General features: G+C 36.2%; 1 protein-coding gene across 1 annotated transcript in view; it reads left to right on the forward strand.

Annotated features, from left to right (window-relative positions):
• The window catches only part of MAP3K2 (mitogen-activated protein kinase kinase kinase 2), a 51,603-nt gene that overhangs the window by 14,018 nt on the left and 15,025 nt on the right, over positions 1-22,560 (forward strand). Inside the window, exons 2-10 of the mRNA XM_082054948.1 lie at positions 6,180-6,249; positions 8,646-8,764; positions 10,206-10,246; positions 12,675-12,774; positions 14,886-14,999; positions 15,583-15,682; positions 16,634-16,764; positions 19,540-19,619; positions 21,320-21,387. Of these exons, the coding sequence (XP_081911074.1) occupies positions 6,246-6,249; positions 8,646-8,764; positions 10,206-10,246; positions 12,675-12,774; positions 14,886-14,999; positions 15,583-15,682; positions 16,634-16,764; positions 19,540-19,619; positions 21,320-21,387 (757 nt within the window). The 5' untranslated portion in view covers positions 6,180-6,245. The remainder of the gene's footprint in view (positions 1-6,179; positions 6,250-8,645; positions 8,765-10,205; positions 10,247-12,674; positions 12,775-14,885; positions 15,000-15,582; positions 15,683-16,633; positions 16,765-19,539; positions 19,620-21,319; positions 21,388-22,560) is intronic.

Genomic DNA, 22,560 nt, shown 5'->3' on the forward strand with positions numbered 1-22,560 from the left:
AAACCCAGGAAATAAGCCAGAAATGCTCTTTCTGCAAAGGAATATTTGATGTGTTTATGTTCCTTATCTGTCAAACACCCATTCTCGTGATCGAAGGCTGTAGTTCAGCTGTTCAGGATAGGATTGTTGAAAAGCAAGCAGTAAGGGGGAAACCAGAAGAGGATAGAGTGTTTGATGCTGGCTAAGTCCAGGACAGGTAGTCAGTCCTGAATTACTGCCCTGTTTGTGAGAGACGCTGCTCCAGATTGTGTCTTTTCATTGCTCTAGGCCATCAGCTGGCAGAGCTTGATGGGTTCTGCCAGTTTGCCAGTTTTTCCTAGCACAGCAGAATTAGGTGGACCCATTCAGTGGATCCTGTCCAGTGCAATTAATGTCCATAGCACAATACGTTAAGGGGAGAACAAAGTGCTTCAGAATAGAAGGGCGCACGTGGCAGAGGAAGAACCGAGGAGGAGAATATTAATGGTCTATGGCTTATACCCTTACTGGTGTGCTGTTGATAGGCAAGGTCCCTCCCTGCCAAGTTTCAGACCTTAACATTCCTTGAGGTGTGCAAGAAGGCTGCAATCAAATGTTAAAACATCTTTTTTCTAAGAATCTTTCATCCATTCATTCCCCTCCAATATGTTTTAATTTCAAAAGATCCCTTAATACTGTGACAGGAAGAATATTTGTTATTTTATTCACCAGTTAAACTTAATTTCTAATGTTCCAGGTGAGGACTCAGTGGGTCAATTTTTTTGTTTCTTTGTTTTACAAATGTTGCCTTCATTTATCAATGTGTCATTGGCTTTTAATTTGGACTGATTTAATCTCTCTCCTTCCTTCTTTACCTGTGAATACCTTTTTTATGTATTATTACAGTATGTTAAAGATTTGAATGTTTCTAAAACTGAACTCAAGTCTGCGTTTTTGTTAGACTCCAATTATTAACAGACCTTTCTGTTACCGTGTAAATATTTTTCTTGTTACTGTGCTTTCTTCTCTTTATTCTGTCTTTCGTGATCTTGTGTTACTGCTGCTGCTTTCATATTTGAAAGGGGTGGCTTTTTGTCCAGTATTCATTTGTGCCTATGTCCATATGAAATCCTCTCTTTTATGCCTGTTTCTATGGAGTTACCTTATTTTAGGTCTCCTCTAATGTCTCGTAACAATACTGAATTTTCTTCTATGCTTGCCACATTATGTGAAGTTCCTGTCATTTATGCCAACAATTGCTTTGAGCTTTGAAAAATTCTTCTATAGAAGTTCAGGTTTAGGTATTACTTTTTGCTGTCTTGTTCACAGACTCCATTTTTATTTCATTTTAAATAAACGACATGACAATCACTGTGTTTTGATTAAAGGTTAAGTAGGTGTATTTGACTAGGTGATCACCAGAGGTCTTGTCAATGTTGCTTACTATGATTTGTAAGAGGTTGGCTGCATGAGACCAGGCATTTGATGGTTTAACAGTAACATTTTGGGGGTTAACCCATTTTGTCTGGCTCATTCTTCTTGCTATGAAACAAGTTTTTATAATCTTACTTTATATTCTCATTATCCATTCCACAGTCTGAAGGATTACCTTTGCGTGCTCACTTGTCATGTTTACCTGGCTCTTTGTTTCGTCTGTTTTTGTATAGACAACTATGTCTCTGAGTAGCAATGCTAGCAAATTTTGATTTCCTGTCATTTTGGTTTAATTTGCTTATGCCTAATATACTACAATCTCCAATTTAACCTTTGCCTGTAATTGGAATAATTATAGTGCATCTTTACTCTTTTGGGTTTGCACTGTGTCGTTTTACTTTGGTGCAAGAATGAGGAACTATGTATCCTCAGACTGATTTGTTTTAGTGAAAATTTGTAGGGAATGAGTAGCATTAAGATTCCTGTCCCACTGTTGGGACAAGTTTGGACTCCAGAAATGTAAGGCACCTTTCTGTGTAGGTGAAGTGTTGCTGTTTAAGTCTGGTTTCCTTATGAAATCAGGTTAAAACAGATTTTTTGCTTCACTGTATTTTTTTGGTTGATTTTTAACATACCGCACAGCATGAAATCTGGCTGATGTTCTTGAGTGCTTAACTGTTCTCGTATTATTAGTTTATGCTCTCATTGTAGCCCTAGCTAATTTTACTCTTTAAGAATTGTACTTATGCTATGGAGTTGGATGCTGTAGAAGCCATTTCATTTCTGCACATTATATGTCTTAGTATTCCACAGAACTAAACCACTCTTTCTAGCACACTTAAAAACATTCACCTCATATAGCATTTGCTTGCTTTCTTCCCTCTGCTGTGTGAGGGTAAAGCTTGCTTTTTTTTTTTTTTTTAATAATCTAGCCAGCAAGTTTTTCAATGTGACCAAGTCAGTCATGAGAGACGATGTAATATGTGTGCTGGTGTTTGTGTACTGTTATCTCTTGGTAACTGAGAGGCAGCTTAACGTTGTTGCATTTATTATAGGAGAAGTGTGTGCGTATGGACAACCAGCATGGAGTATTTGGACAGAGGGGTTATTGGCCATGTGACTTATTTGCCCTCAGGCTTTGTTTCATTTGTCAGGAGAAAGCCAAAAACAATTTCCAAGAATCACCTACATATTTTGTTCCTTCAGCAGCTTTCTCAGATCCTGAAAGACTCTGAGGATGGTGGCTGGCGGGAAGTGAATCATGAATATGAATCAGCATCTCTCCACCCTTATATCCAAAATGCTGTTGCTAGGATATATTTTTCTTTGTTTGCTACTCTTATCATGTCATCACCTTTTTGAAATTCAATCTCTGTCATCCTTTCTTTAATTACATTCGAATTGAAGCTGCTTGTGTTTCTCTGCAAGACCTTGACATAATCTCATTTTACCTTTGCCTCTGCTCTTGTGTTTTGCTGCCTTTGCTTCTCCCAAATCTTTCTGAGTTCCAGATTTCCCTGTTGTGCTTCGTTTTTGTCCTGGATTGTCACTTTCTCTGTGTGTGTTTTGCTAACGCTACTTTGTAACTATGGATTCGGGTATGCATTTTTCCCTGTCCACTGAGTGTATTTTGTTTTGTTGCTTAAAAAATGTTGATTTTTGTCATCTTTTTTACTCCCTCACCACCACCACCCTGTTATTATAGTCCACTGCAAAAATAAGCAGTTAAAACCAAAAGTGTTTTCTCAATTCACAAAGGTCAAATCTTAATGAAGTTTGATCTGGGTCACCTGTTTAACTGAATTTTTAATGCTGTTAGCTTGGTTTTGAAGTCACACTAAATGCTAGCCAGAAAATTGTTAAAATGTTTCGTTTGTCATTATTTATACTTTATACATGAACAGAAAGAATTTTAGTTAAAAGGGATGATAAGGTGGGAAGTCCATAAGTTATTGAGAGAAATTTAATTTTTCTAGGTTTTTATTTTCTTTCTTCTAATGAATAAGGAGGACGTGGAAGAGAAGTGGCTGCTCACTCATTAGCTTATGTTCTTCTAATAAGAGATGCCATACTAAAGAATACTAAAGAATGAATTTTTATAGCTGGAGGAGCTTGCAGAAGATGTTTCCTAAGATATTTCATTTTTCTTCAGCTTGCCTGTCCTATATCAGCTGTGTAGCTTAAATATCCTGAGCTTCCAAGTTCGGTTATTTCACCTAGGTTGAGGAAGAACATCTGGAGTATTTTTGTTTGGAGATATAACTTGTTCTTGGCGTGGCAGAAGACGTAAAATGCCTCAGAACTTCTGTATTTATTTGAAATGCTTACAAGGAGGTATTGCAAAACTACTTTATCTAAAATCGTGAAACACATTTTTATGTTTAATGTATTAGACGGCTAGTTAAATCAGACATTTATGAAAATAACACTAGCTCTCATTTTAAGACAGTTGGATCAAATACAGAATTAAAATGTTTTGTAAACACTTCAGTGAATAATTCTTTGGAAGATCCTCCAAAACTACTTCTGATACAAAAAATATGTAGGAAATAATTGAATATATATTCTGTTTAGCTTTTTTGACTTTTAAGGATGCAAAAGAGGCAAAGAATCAGAGGTGGGGGGAAAGTTAGTTGTGTTATTTAAGGCAATAAAACTAGACCCAGTTAACTAAGTAAACCAGATCTCCTGACATCTTGTGTGAGAACAAGGCCCAAAGATTGTGTCCCTGCTTTGAGTGATCTTGGCTACTGTCATTTGGCAAATAAATGAAAATCCAGCTCCTGTTTTCATCTCCGAAGATTAGTACAAATCCGCTTATTTTGTATCTTCACAGTTTTCTGTTATGGAGCAACAGAAGCTTTTTCTTTTTCAATTTTTTTGAAACAGGTTTTTCTGTTTCTTCCTGGGCGGAGGTTGATGGCATCGAAGGACTGGAGACGATGTTAGGAGCAAAAGTTCGGGTTGTGTCTTGAGACTGTGGGTGGCCCTGACCAGATGCACTTCTCACAGTTTTTCAGGCTTTAATACTTTAGAAAGCATTAGGCAGGATTTTTTTTCCCCACACTTGGAAGCTGTTTCAGGTACTGTTTCGAGTCTATCCATAGACTTGGGAGTATATAACACTGAGTACACTGGAGTCATATTTTCAGCTTTATTTTAGTTCTAATGCACGCTCGACTGATTTCTGATTGCAGAGTAAGGAAGGGACCTCTGAATCTTCTTTAGAAGCCCAATCTCTGCTTGTTTGTTATGGAGCTCGAACTAGACAAAAATAGATGAGCCATCTGATATATAGCTAAAAAGCAGTGTACAGCAGAGCGCTTTATATGGCTCTCAAGTCCAGATTTCTTTCTGAAAAATGTGCCAGAAGTACTTGAAGCTTTCTGGTTCTACTGGTGAAGTGAATGCTGCTTGAAAGGTTACTCTTGAAACGAGTATATAAGAGACATGATTCTAGAAACATATCCCTAACTGAAGATGCTCAGAAATCCTTTGCGAAATTGTAGTTTTTGTTAGCCAGAAAATTGGAAGAATATTCAAGCAAGGAAATCTGGCTGGTGCCAAAAGAGCTGGCTCAGCTCTCCTCTGTTCTTGGTCGCGTGCTCCCATATGTGGACCTGTGCTGGCATCAGGGGTTATTTGACGTTGGTAAGGAACTAAACCATGAGAAAACAAATTCTGTTTAAAAAAAAAGAAAAAAAAATTAGTCATATTCTGTTGGTGTAGCTCCTTGACTGAACTTGCAGAGAAATGGATCCATTTTATCAGAATGGGGTGGATCTTTCAGCTCTGAGGCAGGAAGGTGGATATTCTGCTGCAGCCAGGAGAAGGGAGGAAGAAACAGGCTCTCCCTGCTTGGTGGCAGTGACTGCTCAAGAAATTAGGGAGTTTTCTTCTATGATCTTGCATTAAAAAATTCTGAATTCTTCCTGTGGTAACCTGTATCACAACAAATCTCATTGTCTATTTAGGGATATGTCTTTAGTTTTTTGCTGTTAAGTTCCATAATAGCATACTATAGAAAGGTTGTTTCAATTGGTCCTTAATGATTGGTTTGTTGTGTTTTTGTTTTTTTTTTTCAATTTGCCTATGTTCAAGATATTGTGATAAGACAGGGCTTGTTCATAAATGTACCTGCTATATTTCTGCTTTTCTGGATAACTTATATGTAATATATTAAAAGTTAACACCTGCTGTCTGCCACAGGCATTTGCTTTCAGAGGTGTTGGGGTATCTGTGTAACGGTCTTGAATTATGATGAATAAAACTTATCAAATGAAGTTCTCTAATTTCTGTAATCAGTAGATATTGATTCCTCTTGATTTGTGCTGTGAGTATCATATATATATATATATATATATATATATGAACTATATATACGCAGTTCTGAACATGGAACTTTGAGTGCCAGATACAGGAACCTGTAGAAATAGAATCAGTTCTTAATAATCTGATGCGAGTATCCCATGTAGTAGAGTGATATGGTTCATTAAGCAACTAATCATAGTTTGGGAGTGTAGATAGAGACTAAAATCAGCTTAAGTCTAGCAGAATATTTAATTTGGGCTTTTTGTCTTCTGAAAGTATATGTTGCTCAGAGCCTCGTGAGGCTTTGGGGACAATATCTGTTCATGTCATATCTGAATAGGCAATCTTATTTGTCATTTAAATGCATATTTTATATGTAGAATATTAGAAAAAATGTCTGTGAACGAGGAAGAGTTGACTGTTTTGCATGCCTTTGACAACTTCAATAATTGTGTATTTTTTGTTTTGCATTTTAGGAAATAAAATAATACTAATGAAGCAACCATTCCCCTGAAGTTCAGGTTTTCAGGCTCACTGCCGTTATGGGTAAGTCTCGTGTGTAATGTGTATACAAAATTTAATACAGTACTTTTCATTTCTACTGAATACCAAAACCATTAATGTAATAGCATTTCTAGGAAATGTGTGCTTTGGCTGTGTAACTTAATGTAACATCTACATGCAAGGCAGTGTTCAGCTGCTTTGCTGCTATTCAAAATACTGCTGTTTTTTTCCATTGGAATATAACTTTTCTCTCCCTATGTGGTAGCTTAAAAATCCAAACATAGGAAATTGAGATTCATGGTATTAAGGTACTGAGCAATATTGACTGTGCTCTGGATGGTAGTGGCTATTGGGGGAAAAAAACCAAAATATATATTAAATAATTTCGTCGTATCATCATGTGTCATTGCGGTACAAAGCCAGGACTGTGTAGATTCTGTAACTGGTTGGGTTTGTTTGTTTGTTGGGGGGCAGGGTGCTGGTTGGTTTTGGTGTCTGTGGTGGTTTTTTTGTTTATTTTGTTTTTTCCTAAATACATAGCACATTTATTTTACTTGAAATTTGATGTTGATTTTTCAAGTTGTACATGCTTTTTAATGAGTTGACCATGTCATTCTTGTAATCTCTTACTACTCTCAAAAAAACTCAACAAACCAACCAACCAAAACTCTCACATGCATTTTAACTTTTTTTTATCTTTTATTGTTATACTAGGTTTTTTCCTAACCTCATGCCTAATAATAAAATAGTTGAATCTAGGAATACAGCACTGTTTGGATTTGTGATATTCTTCAACATTTTGTGTAAGACAGGTGACTATTGGGCCATATTTTTACTAAAAAACCAAAACAAAAACAAACAAAAAATCCCAACCAAACAAAATCCCACAAACATTTTTTTTTTCTCACTGAGCACTAAAATAGGCTATGACACTATGAAATAGTTTAGCCTTTTTAATTGTGCAAGTTATGAAGAATTCTGACACTAAATATTGCTGTGAAAACTCACTTCTATAGATTTGCATATCCCAGTAGAGTTATGAATGATGATAGCATGAGTTGTGATCAGAGTTATTCTTGTCAGACCAACTTTCTCATCTGTTAGGAATCTGTTAAATGAGAACACCGAAATCACCCAATTTCCTGATTTGACAAATATATTTGGTTGCATTTGAATAGAGTGTGAAGGAATTCTCATAACTGCTGAATCCTGGGATGCTTGCTTGCTGATTTTAATACTGAATTTTTCTGAAGTCCATGTCTTAGAAATAGTGTTCTTTGTAAATCGCAGCACTTAGCTATGAATTCTTCAACAAATATATCCATTGTGAAGTAGCGTGAAGGCGTACAATCACCTTTGTAGATAAATTTTGTTGCCCAGTGTTCTAGATGCATGTTGAGCGTAGTACTGTTGCTGTGGCAAGGAATTAATACAAAAGTGTTGGTGACAAATTTCCCTTAGTACAGGCTTTTGGGCTCCTAAGTGTTCCCTGTCTTAAAGAGCATCCCAGTTCCAGGCTGACGTGGTCTAGCGCGGCCTCTGGCCATCGCTGCTGCAGCATGTCACCAGGATTTAGGATTTTGTGTGAGCTTGAAATCTAAGATGCGTAGCACTCCTACCCTAAATTGTCCTCTGGGTTCAGTGGTCCTGTTGCTCCTTGTGAATTATACCTCTAAGCCCTAAACCCCCCTATATTTGCAATCCTGGAAAAGCTCTGTGGTGGTACTTGGGTGTTTTTGTTTTGTTTTAATTTCTTCTCTTTTTTTTTCCTTGTTTTAAATGACTCTGTGGGGCATCAGCAGGTGCTCTCACAGTTGACGTGGTCCTCTAGGACAGGGTGTAACTGCTCCCGAATTTATACAGTCCTAAAATTACATTCAACCCTTTGAAGACAACTGCGAGGCTGATGTGGCCCCTGGTTAAAATCAGTTTGACACCCCTGCTCTAGGAGTTCGTGTGCGCTTCTGATGTGCATGACTGTACTTGTTTAGGACAGAGGAAAATTGATTCAAAAGTACTTGCTTTTATTTTTCTTTATTTTACAAATTGGGGAGGGAGGGTGTGTGATTTCTGGTTAACATCTTATGCATCGACATTATTTGAAATGAAGTAGATAAACCTTTTTTTCCCTTCCTTATTAATACGGACTGCAGTTCTGCAGAGTTGTCAATCTTTGTAATGACTTCAGGTTTTTAAACCTGTCATTTAGGTGTGTTTACTGATGAAGTTTATTTCCTTAAGCACTGTTAATGATAAATAAAATAGAAATGTTTGCAACATGGTAGCAATCTTTTTTAATTTGGCAATTATGTGTTGAAGTGTAATATGGACTTTTAGATTTTAGAATAATGTCTGCCTAATTGTGAAATGAGACAGTAATGCCCTTCAAATGTAATGATCATTTATACTTCTCTTATTTGGCCTTTTTCTCTGAGCAGATGAGCAGCAAGCTTTGAATTCAATCATGCAAGATTTGGCTGTGCTTCATAAGGCAAGTCGTCCTGTATTGCCTCAGCAAGAAACAGGAAAACCAAAGTCATCTTCGCCTAAAAAACAGGTAATTTTTAATATCCTTACTAACCCACGGAACACCAAATGTCCTGCTGTGACTTCTGTAATCATTTTTCTTGCCAGACCAGTGAGCATACCAGAATGAGCTATTAGTCTCCACACGTGCTGCCATTTTCTTTGTTCATGTTCTTAAATTAGCAGCAAAATGAAATGGTGACATTTCAGACCATATCATAGTGTATGCTTAAATGGCTTTGATCCTGATAAACTGAAGATCATAGGGGTATCTGTACACTTTTTCAAAATTATTATTATTATTTGATTGGTACTAGATTACTTTAAAATATCAAGGTGTGCAAATATTCCTTATTTGGAATGCTTCTTTAGAATTAATTTTATAGGTATATTAGATTGCCCAGTTGTCAGCTATGTCATTATAAAGAATTTCAGGATAGCAGGAGAAAGATACTTAAGCTCCTTTACTGCCTCTTTGGCCTCAATTTTTTGTTGGTTTATGTGCTGGAAATGTGAGTTCTTTTCATCTGGTGTTTTGTTTTTTGTTTGTTGTTGTTGTTTTGTTGTTTTGTTCTGTGGACACTGAACATAGATGGAAAAGTAGTAAATACTTAGTTTGAACCTCTATACGGAGAGGATGTGGATTGTTATCCAAATTGTTGTAATAGCCCTATTGAGTGAACGATATGTTTATTTGAATATAACAAGTGTTTAGAAGAAAAATATTTAAGTCATTTCTGGGTTTAAATGTAATAGTGGTGAAGGGGAAATACATGTCTGTTATTCTGTTTAAATTTGTGAATTGTGAAAGTAATCACTTGTGAGTGGAGTAATTCTTTTGGAGTATATAACATTATTATTTGGCTATAATCTCTGGTGGAGTGTATTTTTTTCCTGCAATACTTGCTAATACAATTTTATTATTAAAATGGTGATTCTATGAAGCAATTTTATTTCCATGTTACTGCAGATATTTACAGGTACTTTGATTGGATGAATGCTGCCATAATTACATGTGTAGGTTTCTATGGTAATGCTTATGAAACGATATGTTTCTTAAATGTGGAATGCTCAGCTCCAAGTGTCTATAAAAACCTGTTCTGTTAGCTAAGTCTATGTACCTGTTCATAATAAAGAAATCTTTGGTAACCAGTTCCACACTGAATTTGAAACCATGAATCTCTGAAAATATTAAAATATACTAATAGAAAAAAATATTGTGTTTACTTACAGAAGCATTCATTGTACTTCAGAATATTTCATTTGTTTGTTTTACACGCTTTAAGCCTCTCTGATACCTCAGCAGAAGTAGCTTGTTAAAATGCTGGGTATATCAGAAAGGACAGAAAATTAATATGGACCACATAAGGATTTTACTTATAGTGTAGGATTATTGAGTGGGATTTCATGGCCTTCATGAAAGGGAGGTAGTAACAAACTAATAGTGGTTCCTTTATCTCTTTTGTTTACAGAATGATGTTAGAGTCAAATTTGAACATCGAGGTGAAAAAAGGTAAGGTGACAACACAGGAAACAGTCTTGTCTTCTATTTATAGAATTTTGTTTGGCTCCTATCGTAAAGTTTCAAATAAACTGTTCAAAGTGTTTCAGATATCTGCATGTATTTGTTTTGAGCTTAAATTTAATTTCGATATGAACAGAATTTAAGGAGAATTAATCTGTTTAAAATGCCTGATAATATATTGTTACTGTAACACCCAGAGGAAGAAGCTGAGGTCTTACAGCTCAGTATTGGATTGTACTTTGGTGGAACAAATCCAAGAACTGTAATACGAAGAATTATTAGAATTTATAATTGAATTGTTTTCGTTGGTAATTTTGAATAAGTAGTTGAAATTTGTGTTCATTTTGTATGTGAGGTAAATTATGTACATGCTCAGAGTATACAACATTTATCTCTGTATCTCTGCTCTGATGGCTGCTCAGAAGCCTCTACAGAAGGCAGAACTAGTTTGTGGACAACTCATTTTGTCTGTTTGTCTCTGAAAGCATAAACCTCTATTGTACCTACACAGACATAGTTATAGAATAAGATCTTTGAAAATACTTAATGCAAAAGTAAATAATATCCTGGTCATGTTATTTGTCAAGAAAAATGGTAAATTCCTTAAGGAGAGATTGCTTCAGAATGGAAGCTGTGCTGCCCCTTGGCAGTGCTCAGTGAGCTGGGCAGTAGATCAGTGTGTGTCCGTGCTGTCCAATCTGGGCCCTCTCCTTACATGGGCTAGTGAAATAGCAGTAAGTGCGCTACCTATTAGTATTTTCAGCTTCTTTCCATCGCTTTTCTGAACACCACTTGTAACAGTGCTTCAGTAGTGGTTAAGTGCTGTAAGTAATTTGGAGGAAATAAGTGTTTTCAAAAGCTTTGAAAATTGAGGACTTTTCTACCTAGCAATTTCTTGTGAAATAAGCAGAAGTGTGATTTTAAGACAGAACTGTTTACTTGCTGCTGATCTGCAGGGACAGGGGTTTTTTTTTTTTGTTTTTGTAGTTTGTCTTAATTCACTTTCACAGTGGACTGAGTTTTAACACTTCAGAATGAATACAAGCCTAAAGTAAGCGTGTGGACAGACCCCTTTTGCAAGCTTTTATGCTGATGTGCCTCGCTCTGTTATGTGTTGTCCCAAGTAAGTTCAGCCCCCTATCCTGGGAGGACTGGGCAACTAAGGCTCATTGCTCAGCATAAGTTATAATACTTCTGTTGCCTGAACACGTAGATCTAAAGATAAAATAATGAAATGGTGCAAGAAAAATAAGTTATGCAATGACTTTTTTCACTAGTTTTTGAAAAAGGAAGTGGAAAAGAGAAGTGAATGATTCCAGAGTTTTGTTCGGTAGTGAGTGTTGCTCTCTGTACCAAGGAGTGTGTGCTATCATGGGCAGAGCTCCAGGCTTGCTAAACAAATTGTTGACTGCAGTGGGAATTGGTGTTGGGGTTGTTGTGTAGGGGTTTTGTGTTGTGGAGGTTTTTTTGTTTGTTTTGGGGGGGTGTTTTTTGGTGGTTGTGTTTTTTTCCTTTTTTGTTTGTTTAGGGTTGTTGTTGTGGTTGCTTTTGTTGTTGTTTTTAAAGTTTATTTAAAATAATTTTTTATTGGAAGTGGCCTGGCTTCTAGCCTCGTTTCGGGGAGAAATATTGTTCCCTAACCAGTGTACCAATGATCAAAGGGACAGGTATCCTTTGCTAATTTTTCTGCTTCACAAAAATTGAGTGCTCTTTCTTTTTTGAATGTGAACAGAACGTGCCTCACTAGCTCAATCGCTTCTAAAAATGTTCAGTGGTGTTCTGTCACAAATAATACAGTAGTTTTCTATTGTAAGGTCAGTTAACAGGCATTTTGGGCTATTAGGTTTGAGACGTTCAGATAAAGGAAAATGAGTTGTTGAGCTACAACTGCCTCATTCTTACAGGAGCACATGTAAAGCACAGTTAGTGATGGACTCAGCAGTTTGAGCATGTAGTTCATTGTGGTAAAGATGGTGACATTTAGTTACTTTCCTCAGCTGAGATAGTCTTGAATTTTCAAAAAGTGGGGACTGTAGGAGTAATTCTTTCCTGATGCTTATGTTTGTGAACCTATGGTACTTCATTGTCTTGCTTCGTTTTCTAAAGGAGAAAACTTTAGAAGTTTGTAAGGATTTGCCTCTGGAATGGATGCATGCAAAGTATTAGGTTAAGAAAGAAGCCATGTGCAACCAAGTGAAATAGTCATAATAAGATCTAATTTTAGGTGTGATTATCCCTTGTAACTTTTTCACTGCTTTTTTTCTCTTTTTTTTAATTAATCAAAACATGGAGGACAGGGAATAAAGAATAGCTTCTTATGGTCTTTTTAGTAATAAATTTAAGAGTGTTCTTAAGTAATGAGTTGCCAGATTTTCATAATGGACAAAAATTCTTTATAACTTAAATTGTGTTTCAGGATCCTGCAATTACCAAGGCCTGTTAAACTTGAAGATCTTGCAGCTAAAGCTAAAGTTGCTTTTGGACAGACTATGGATTTACATTACAGCAATAATGAGGTAATATTCTACATCTTCTAAATTCTTAGTGACTTGTACATTGATTATTTCAAGGCTGAAATTTGCTCTCATAAGGAGTGAGAACCACTCCTGTGACAACTCCAAATTTCTAATGTGTGTGTTCTCAAATATATAAGACCTGTGTAAGGTAGGGTAGGCAGATCCATGAAATGTGTTGAGGGGAGTCATATCTTAATGCATCTCATCTCATGCTTGACTGGGAATGGGTGAGTTCTGTTCCTGCTCTGCCACAGTCCTGTTGCGTGACTTTGGGAGTCTTTACATCTTTGAAATTCGTCATGTTTGTGAATTTAAAATAACACTTATCCTTTCTTGTACAGATTTTTTTTTTTTGTCTTTAAAGGTTGATCTTGTTACATAATAGCTAGAATGCTGCATTTAGTGATGTTTAGATTGGAGAACTAGGCTTAGCTGTTGCTCCTCTGGAAGTGGATGGTTCAGAAAGATTTATTGGGAACAGCGCTGGTGCTGTCAAGGTACTGATGATCAAGATTAGTGGTCAGGAGTACTTCCTGATGGAGATTACTGCCAGCTTTCCTTTGAAAGTAGAGATGGAATTATTGAGAGGACGTGTTTTTTCAGATGCAGAATCCATTCTTAGGAGTTACTTCTGGTTTTTGCCATGAGTCAGGAAAGTGTGTGGAGGATTATTTGTGTGTTTGGTTATGCACAACATAATTACTGTATCTATCTGCATCTTTGCAGAAGAAAATGCCTGTAATTGCTGTTTGTTGGTTACTCACTGCCTTACCAGGCACTTCTGTGAAACTGATCCTCAAAACTAAGATTGTTAAGATCACAGAATCACAGAATGTTAGGGATTGGAAGGGATGTCTAGTTTGTGATTAATTATACTTTATATATGGACAGAAAGAATTTTGGTTTAAAGGGGTGATGATAAGGTGGGAAGTCCATAAGTTATTCAGAGAAATTCAATTTTTCTAGGTTTTTATTTTCTTTCTTCTAATGAATAAGAAGGACGTGGAAGAGAAAAGGAGTGGTTGCTCACTCATTAGCTTATGTTTTTCTAATAAGAGAAGGCTTTTGGAGATTATGAAGGTCAGAAGAAATGGCCATTGCTGATGTTTTAGCCTCAGCTCCTTCCTCTGCTAGATTTTTAGGCATTTGAACAGGTTTTCTGCTTGTCTTCTGCACTAGTTGGCAAATCGTCCCATCACCTTTCAGAAATGTGGTGGTAATAACCTGTCATTAGCATTAAAACTGCAACTTAAAATGGAGCATGTGCTCATGTATTATCAAGATCTTCCTCCCTTGTTCTCATTTCTTTTTTGTATAAAAGTACTGTATTTCAGTGGATGTTGTGTTTGAGCATCACTGACTGATGTTTATAGGTAGAATAGATTTTTTTTAAAGATCTATGTTATGCTGTGCCTTTTTTACAAGAGTAGTTGTAATTTACACTCCTGAAACATAAGCTCAATTTTAATCATTATAGAACTCAGATCTCAAGTGCACTTTAATGGTATCATGTTTTCTGTTCTAAAGATACCTGAATGCCAAGTTAATTCTAATTAATTACAACAAAATAAGATTCTAGTGAGGACTACAGTTTTTCCATGTGGATCACATCATACCTTATACACTTCCATTAACAAATTCTGTTATTCAATGGAGAAATTCTGTTAGTGGTACAACTTCAAATAAATATAGTTGTAATATTGTGAGCTACAAAAATGTGCTTTATAATCTATAAACCAGTACTTATTTATTTTACAGGCTTGCATTAATTTAGGCGGTGGCAAATACCTTGACACTGTTGCATATTTCTCTGAAACTTGCAGAATATTAAGTTGTTCATATGTAAAATGGTTCCTCCTTCATTGTGAGGACTTGTTCCACCACGCTACACCTGTTGAAGTCATCTGGAGGAAGAGTTAAGGTTGAACTTCAGACATTTTGGTGGCAACTTGAGGCGTCATTTAATTAATTTTATTTTCAAGTTGTTTGGAATGAAAGGAATTATAGGATCAGTTTGTTTCTCTGCATGTGACTTCCTCATTTCTTTCTTGTGTCCTGTTTAAGACTTTTTTTTTTTTTTTTTTTTTTTTCTTTTTTTCCCCTTTTTGTAGCTTGTAATTCCATTAACCACACAGGATGACCTGGACAAAGCTATTGAACTGCTTGACCGTAGTGTTCATATGAAGAGTCTCAAGATATTACTTGTAATACATGGAAATACACAGGTACGACTTGACATGCTAAATGTCTTTTTCCTCAGTTTTAATATTGAAGTATAATTTGTATCTTTTCTTAAAGATTACATTTTTCCAATTGAAAATATTACTGGTTGCTTCTTCAGTTCACTCTAAGCATGTATTAAAATTTTAGTTTCACTTGGTTTTAACCTTTTCCTAGACACTGTTCCTCTCTCTTTGTGTTCCTTCACTACAGTGCTAGAAAAGGGTTCCTTAGTAGGATGATGATGTGATACATATTTGAGAAGCATATGCTGGTGAAACTCCTTTGTTGCAAGTTAAATGTTGTAATAAACAGTAGCAGGGGGACTATAGGCTAAATATTTTGATATTATCTATCACGCCAAACCCATAATGTTAATAGGATTTACATACTAGTACATACTGAAAATTATTTTAAAACATTAAGAATGAGATACTAAAATAGATGAATTTTAATATAAATTGACAAGTTTATTTTTGACTGCTTGAAAAAAGGAATGTGCACAAAAGTTTTTAAAGTTTGCGAAGTATTTTAATTGTCAGGAGTACAAAGTAATAACTGCAGTTTCTAATATGTATGCATTTTCAGTCACCCAGTGTAAATAATGTGGAACCCTTGCCTTCACTGGAAGATTTAGATAATACTGTGTTTGGTGTTGCAGACAGAAAAAGGCGGCTGTCTGTAATAGGTAAGCTACATATTTCAATAGCTTTAACTGTAAAAACTTCTGTAATATTCTCTTAAGGAATACCTAGTTCTCAACACAGACTGTTTGAATTTCTCTTACTCATCAATGACTCGCCTCACTGTTGAGTTTATACTCAAGGGGGTGGATTTTGAATTTTAAGCCAAAGGTGGTTTAAAAAAATAGAGAGAGAGAGTACAGAAAATTAACTAAAAAATGTGTGTAAATAAATTTATGTAGTTATTTGAGGTAACTGATGGGTATCCTAAAAAGTTGTTGTTAGTACTCCCCTTTATTTTCCGATATGGGAATGAGTTGCTGAAAAATCCGTTTATATGACAATGAGTTTCTTTGCTCGGTTTAGGACTCTGATATTTTTTAATCTTAATGCGTGAACATTTGTTTAAGATACTTAGTTTGGCATTGATATAACCTTTTTGCCTGTTCATGTTTTAAAGTTGATGTGAAGTTAACTTCCAAATTTCATTATGAACTAGAGAGTTCAGTAGTTTTTCAGACAATTTAATTAATGTATTATACATTTATGGTAGATAGAGGTATTCGTGTTCTTGCAGACTTAATATACTACAGAGAGAAACTGAAATTCTCAAGAGTTGGAAAGGATTAGTTTATATGGGTGGAAGGGTTTGGATTTTTTTTTTGTTTGTTTCAAAAGAAGAAATTTACCCAGTTAGATGTGCAGGCAAATTATATTTCTGTTCCTATATAATGAAAGTTCTTTTTAGTGCCATTGAAGCAACCCTGCCCTGACTCTCATAATTCCTGGATTACAGATTTTGAACGCTGTATGTAAATCTTGTATTGCGTAGGCATTTGGGAAATTTCTGAAGCACAAAGTGATCCAGACAGGCTCAGTGCTCAAGAAGTATTTGAATAAAGCCTCTGGATTCTGGGTTAGTGAAGAGACTCTGACTTGCCCTTTTCTTTCACAAGGTTCTAATACTCGTGACAGGAGTTCACCTCCCCCAGGTTACATTCCAGATGAGCTACATCAGGTGGCCCGAAATGGCTCCTTCACCAGTATCAACAGTGAGGGAGAATTCATTCCAGAAAGTATGGATCAGGTACGTGTGTGATTTATTAAAATTAAAGCTTTTGTTAGATTAATTTATGAAATTGTGCAGTTCTAGAAGGATGTGGAATTGTTCAGACAGCTATGAAAATGATGACAATCCTAGAAAACATGATCTGTGAGAGAAGGTTAAAATGATTGTGGTTGTTTAGTCTTATAAAACCTGTTTTTATTCTCTGTAAGTCTCTTCAATTACTTAAATATATTGCTACAAAGAGAAAGTTGTTAATCTTAATTTCCGTGATATCTGAGTGAGGTAGTGATAGATATAAATTACAGCAAGAGATATGGCTATATTAAAAAAGCATGAAAACCTTCATTTTAATTAGAAGGATATGTAAGCAAGACCAGTTTTATAACTTTCCCAGGTAATCAAATGAGATTTTAAATAGAAGTTTGGATCTGTCAGAATTATTTAGACTCAATTGATACTGTGTTGGGGTAGAGGCAAGAGGATGGCAATGGACCTGGTTTAAATAAGCTCGGAAATACTTTCCACGGTCACTTCTTTTGCGGGAGGCTCGCAACTATATTGTGTTCTCCATATTCACCTGCATTATTGGCGTGGGATATCAGCACACTTACCATGAATAAAAATCCTGTCTCGGAGTATCAAAATTGCCCTTAAAAACAGCAGGAAAAGCTGGAGAAATGTGTGGCTCTCAGAACTGGCAATGGAGAAAGATATTTTAGGGAGGAAAAAACAATCATGCTGCATACCCGAATCACTTCAAGTCCTTGTTGACATTGGCAGTGTATGGCAAGAAGCACAAATGGCAAGAAGCAATGGTTTTTATGAGCTGACTAAATGAGAGACAGATGATAGAATAAAAATAGAGGCAAGGAGATTGTGCAATTTGTTGCACAATTTTAGTGACTGAGCTGGGAATAGAGACTGAATCTCCTAATTTCCAGCCCAGGGTGCTATTCATTATCATAGCCATGTGGTCAGATCCAGCCCAGGCCTGGATTCATTCAGCGCAATGGTTACTTTTGACCTGGGTAAAGACATTTTTGGTCACAGTCTGGTCAAACAGACAGGTGGTTTCTGAGGCCCAGGATGTCTTTTCACTCCAGAGTATTCAAGAAACACGTAACCTGTCATTGCTGCATAAGCTGTCAGCAGGGTTTAAACACAGGAATTTTACTTCCATAGGAAGCCAGGTTAGTTCAATCTAAGCAGCCTCAAGGGCCAAGTTGTAGCATTGAGAACTCACCACCTCTCACTCCCTTCCCTGAGTTCCTGCATCACTTTGGCAAGTGTTGGCCATCCTGCCTGTGTCTGTCACAGCCTGCCCCACAAAGACAAGAAGGGAATTTGGAAGTGGAGGGCTTTGCTTACAGGACTCCACGTAAGAAAAGAGGAATATAATTGCTGAACCTGTGGTAAATGTTGTCCTCCCTGATACAGAGTTAACTTAAGTGTCTGAGTTTGCAGAGTGTGAACTCACCTTCTGGATGCTATTTCTGTGATAAGTCCTTGACTGGTGTTTGGCAAAGTGTGTGCTCAGGACCTTTAAGATGCAGCACAGACTGTAAAAATTGGAAGAGCAACTGCTTAATTTACAGCGAAAGACTGGCATCCAATTCACAGAACTTTATCTTAGGTAGGAGCTCATTTTAAGACAACAGATGAGCTTTCCACTCTGTCTTTGAGAGGTAGACTGGTAAAATTCTCACATTCAATAATTCAGAATTTAAATTATGTTTCCACTTATTTTGAAAAATAAATCTGCAAAAGATTTCAGATTGCTTCACTGTAAAAGAGAGAGGAATGATGTTTGCATGTCATTAAACTTAGGACTTTGAGGGTGCAAGTGCAAGATAAATGAAATTAATGTCAGCCAACAGAAATAGATGGTAGTCAGGAGGATGTTCTTTACTATCAATCCATGTCTTTTTCTCTGAATTAGAATTCAAGCAACAGAGGAAGTGTTGTTTGTTATTTTCTTTATGTAATAGGTGTGGCTGAGGTAGTTTTGACTTCTTCAGACTCATGAGCATTGATTATTAGGTTGTCAGGAGTGTTTTAGGGAAAAAAAATATGTCTTCGCTGTTTGTGTAAACTTCAGTGTCAGATGAAAGTTTATTTTATTTGAAATAGAATTTTGGGTTGGATGGAGAGTGCTTATAAATTTTCTGCATTCTCCCTCTTTTCTCCTTCCATTTTCTCTTCTATTTAAATTATTCTATTAATAGTTTTATTTAAAATTCTGTGTAACTTGGTTGGAACCCTGACTAGAGATAAATGTTTAAAAGCTTTTTACAGTATTTCATTTTAGCTGTTTTCTGTAATTTCCAGTTGGTCACATTTAAACCATTACAGAGATTATGTAAATTGCATTCATCACAATCTGTGTCATGTTTGAGATTTTTTTTTGACAACAACAAACCCCACATTTTTTAAACTGTCTCAGCTTTTTATCCTTTAGTTGCCTTATTTTTGGTATTAAGCTGTTAAGCTACTGATATACAATATTAAGAGACAGTGGAAGAAGACCGTAGCAGTACAACTTGTTAGGTACACAGCATGATGCAAGATTAAATACCTTAACTATATTCTAGTTAGATGTGAGAAAAATGACAGAATCATTTCAGGAAAAAGAATGTAATGCAGGTTCAACTATGGCAGCTAACTTTTTTTCTAGTAATTAGTATTTCTGGTTTGGTTTTGGATTTTGTCAGGTGTTTCCTTCAAAGGAAACCTTCAAGCATTTTAAAAACAAAAACTGAACTTGTTGGTCTTTATCTGCTCGTTACGTATTAGATGCTGGATCCATTGTCTTTGAGCAGTCCTGAAAACTCTGGCTCAGGAAGCTGTCCCTCACTTGACAGCCCTCTAGATGGGTAAGAATTATTTGCATTCATTATTTATCTTTATTAGATTGCATAATCTATCAGTTGTAACATGTCTCTCCTACAACATCTATTACTGAACTTCTTCCAGAAATTCCTCTGTAAGTTATAGAACATTTATAAAAGCTTATTGAAACTGAATTCCTTACTAATGCACAGAAAATAGAAGTAGCTTTTTTCTTTACAATTAGCATTTGAAACACAACTATTTAGATTTCAGATCCTACAAAACTGTACTGAAGATTTTTACAAAATTTTGCCAGTCTTACATATATGTGACATATATTCCCTGGCAGTGAGCAGCCCCATCAAATTTACATTTCTTGGGTACTACTGTATGAGTAAGCTTCCCCTTTCCAAGAATGAGGGTACCCAATTCAAGAAAGAGGGTGGAATCATGTAAAAACTTGAACAGACAGTCCCCTCCTTTCTTCTTACTGTCCATCCCTCTCCCCTCAGGCAAATAACCTGGGGTCTTACATTGCTCAGATTGGCTACTCATTTATTTGGAACTGCTCTACAAATAATACTTCTAATTAAGTATTTAATTGGTAGAAAGGAAAAAGTTGGAAATAATTTCCTGTGGTGATTAATCAGTATTCCATAGTACCATTTCATTTGAAAAATATGTGATTTGAGGACACAAAGTCCAACGAATGATTTTTTTGAGTTAAATAATAAATCTCCATTTCACAAGCAAATAAACAATAGACATGAAAAACATTTTCTGGTTGGAGTGTGATAGATTATACACACAGTGTTTAATATAGCTACAGAGGATACAAATCCCACCAAATGCCAAATTTTTAGTTTTTTCTGGTGTAGGTATGAGTGGAAGAAGGGGAAACAAAGTGATCTTAATTTGACTCATGTTTCTTCAAAACTTTTGGTTATTGTTTTTATTTATTTCATTTGTCAAGTCTACTTAGTTTGTTTTCCTTTTTTTTTTTTCCCCCATTCACATATTTCCTACAAAGATGTAGGTTTTGTGTCTCCATTTAGCTTCTGTTACCCATTAGAGAAATTCTTACCAGAAAAAGGAAGACATTGTTTTGGTATGTTTTTGGTATGTTTGTGGCAATATACTGTAATCGGTTGCTCTGACTGGCAATCCCATTCATTCCTTTTGGTGGCTGGGAGTTACATACCAACTGTAGGTAAGAAACAACGTGATCATAAGAACCAAAATATTCTTCATCATTGTGTAACTTAAAAAAATTACTCTCTTAATCCTATGACTTTAATGGAGAGAAGAGGAAATACTTTGAGATGTTAAAACGTTCTGCACTTCTTTGGTTAAATTTCATCAAGAGTTTTTGTAGGTTGTATAAGATAAGAGATTTTGCCAGTCTATAAACCTTTGTGTTTAGCCATAAAGGTGTTGAACATAACAATGTTCCTTTGTGGCTGTACTTGTGATAATTCATGTTTTTACTAATGTCATTGCACATTAACAGAGTCTGTTGCTTTCTCACCATGTTAAGCTCAGTAAGAAAGCTTTTCATTGTTACTGATCCTGTTACTGGTGCCTATTAGACTTGATTTCCAAAATTGGGTTCCACATTTGTAAGCTGCAACTTGTACAGCAAGAACTTCTCATCAGTCATAAAGAATGGTGAGACAGTAAGATTAAGTGTTTAAGGGCTAGATTAACAGCAATTTTTAGATTTTGTATGTTTTTACACTTCCAGAGACAACTATCCCAAGTCTCGGATGCCAAGAGCACAGAGCTATCCAGATAATCATCAGGAGTTCTCAGGTATGCAAAAATCGCTGGACATACTAGCTTTCTAAAACTTGTTTTCTTGCAAATAATAAGGCTTAGAAGGGAATTTCATATTGAGAGGTGTTCTATTACACAAACAATATAGTAGAAGAAAAAAAGTAACAAACTCTAATCCAAATGCACACAGTTAAAGACACAGTGAAATATAAGTTCTTCCAAATATTTTCTTCTAGATTATTGTGTGTAACACCATTGTTAGTGTCCATCTGCTTCTCTGAAAAGAGCAAATGATGCAGTGGACAGGGGCACGCAACAGTTTGTTGAACTGGATTGCAATATCCGTCTCTAAGTTGGTCCATAACCTTGGTTAATTTATTTAATTTTGGAGTGTTGTGGTTTAACCTCCATAGCATCGTGCAGCTGCTTGCTCACATGGGATGGGGGAGAGAATTGGAAGGGTAAAAGTGAGAAAACTCTTGAGCTGACATAAAGACAGTTTGATAGGTAAAGCAAAAGCTGTGCATGCAAGTGAAGCAAAATAAGGAATTCATGCACTGCTTCCTATCAGTGGGCAGATGTTTAGCCATTTCCAGGAAAACAGGTCTCCCTCACACCTAATGGTTACCTGAGAGGACTAACGCTAACTCCAAACGCGTCCTCCCTTCCTCCTCCTTTCTCCCAGGTTTTGTTGCTGAGCACAACCTCATATTGTGTGGAACATCCCGCTGGTCAGCTGGGGTCAGCTGTGCTGGCTGTGTCCCTTCCCAGCTTCTTGTGCACCCCCAGCCCACTTGCTGCTGGGGCAGTGCAAGAAGTAAAAAAACCTTGATGCTGTGTAGACACTGTTCAGCAATAACTAAAACATCCCTGTGTTATTCAACACTGTGGTCACAAATCCAAAACATGAACACCATAGGAGTTACTATAAAGAAAATTAACTCTGTCGCAGCCAAAACCAGTACATGGAGCCTTTGTTTTCTCCTATGTGAAATGAGGATCACTTTGAAGTGCTCATGACTTCTGTAATTGAAAGCTCTGCAAAGCAGACGGATGAAGAACCGTGTGCTAGGCCTATAAATTAATCATCACCACTGATGTTGTTTTCATATGATACTCTGGCTTGAAGCCAAGCTGTTGTGTGTGGTTCAGGATACAAAGTACAGTGGGCAACCTTGAAAGTACTTTGAAGTGTCTCTCGTGGATGTG

The sequence above is a fragment of the Streptopelia decaocto genome (genome assembly GCF_964273445.1).
Source record: "Streptopelia decaocto genome assembly, chromosome: 6".
In the NCBI taxonomy this organism is placed as follows: domain Eukaryota; kingdom Metazoa; phylum Chordata; class Aves; order Columbiformes; family Columbidae; genus Streptopelia; species Streptopelia decaocto.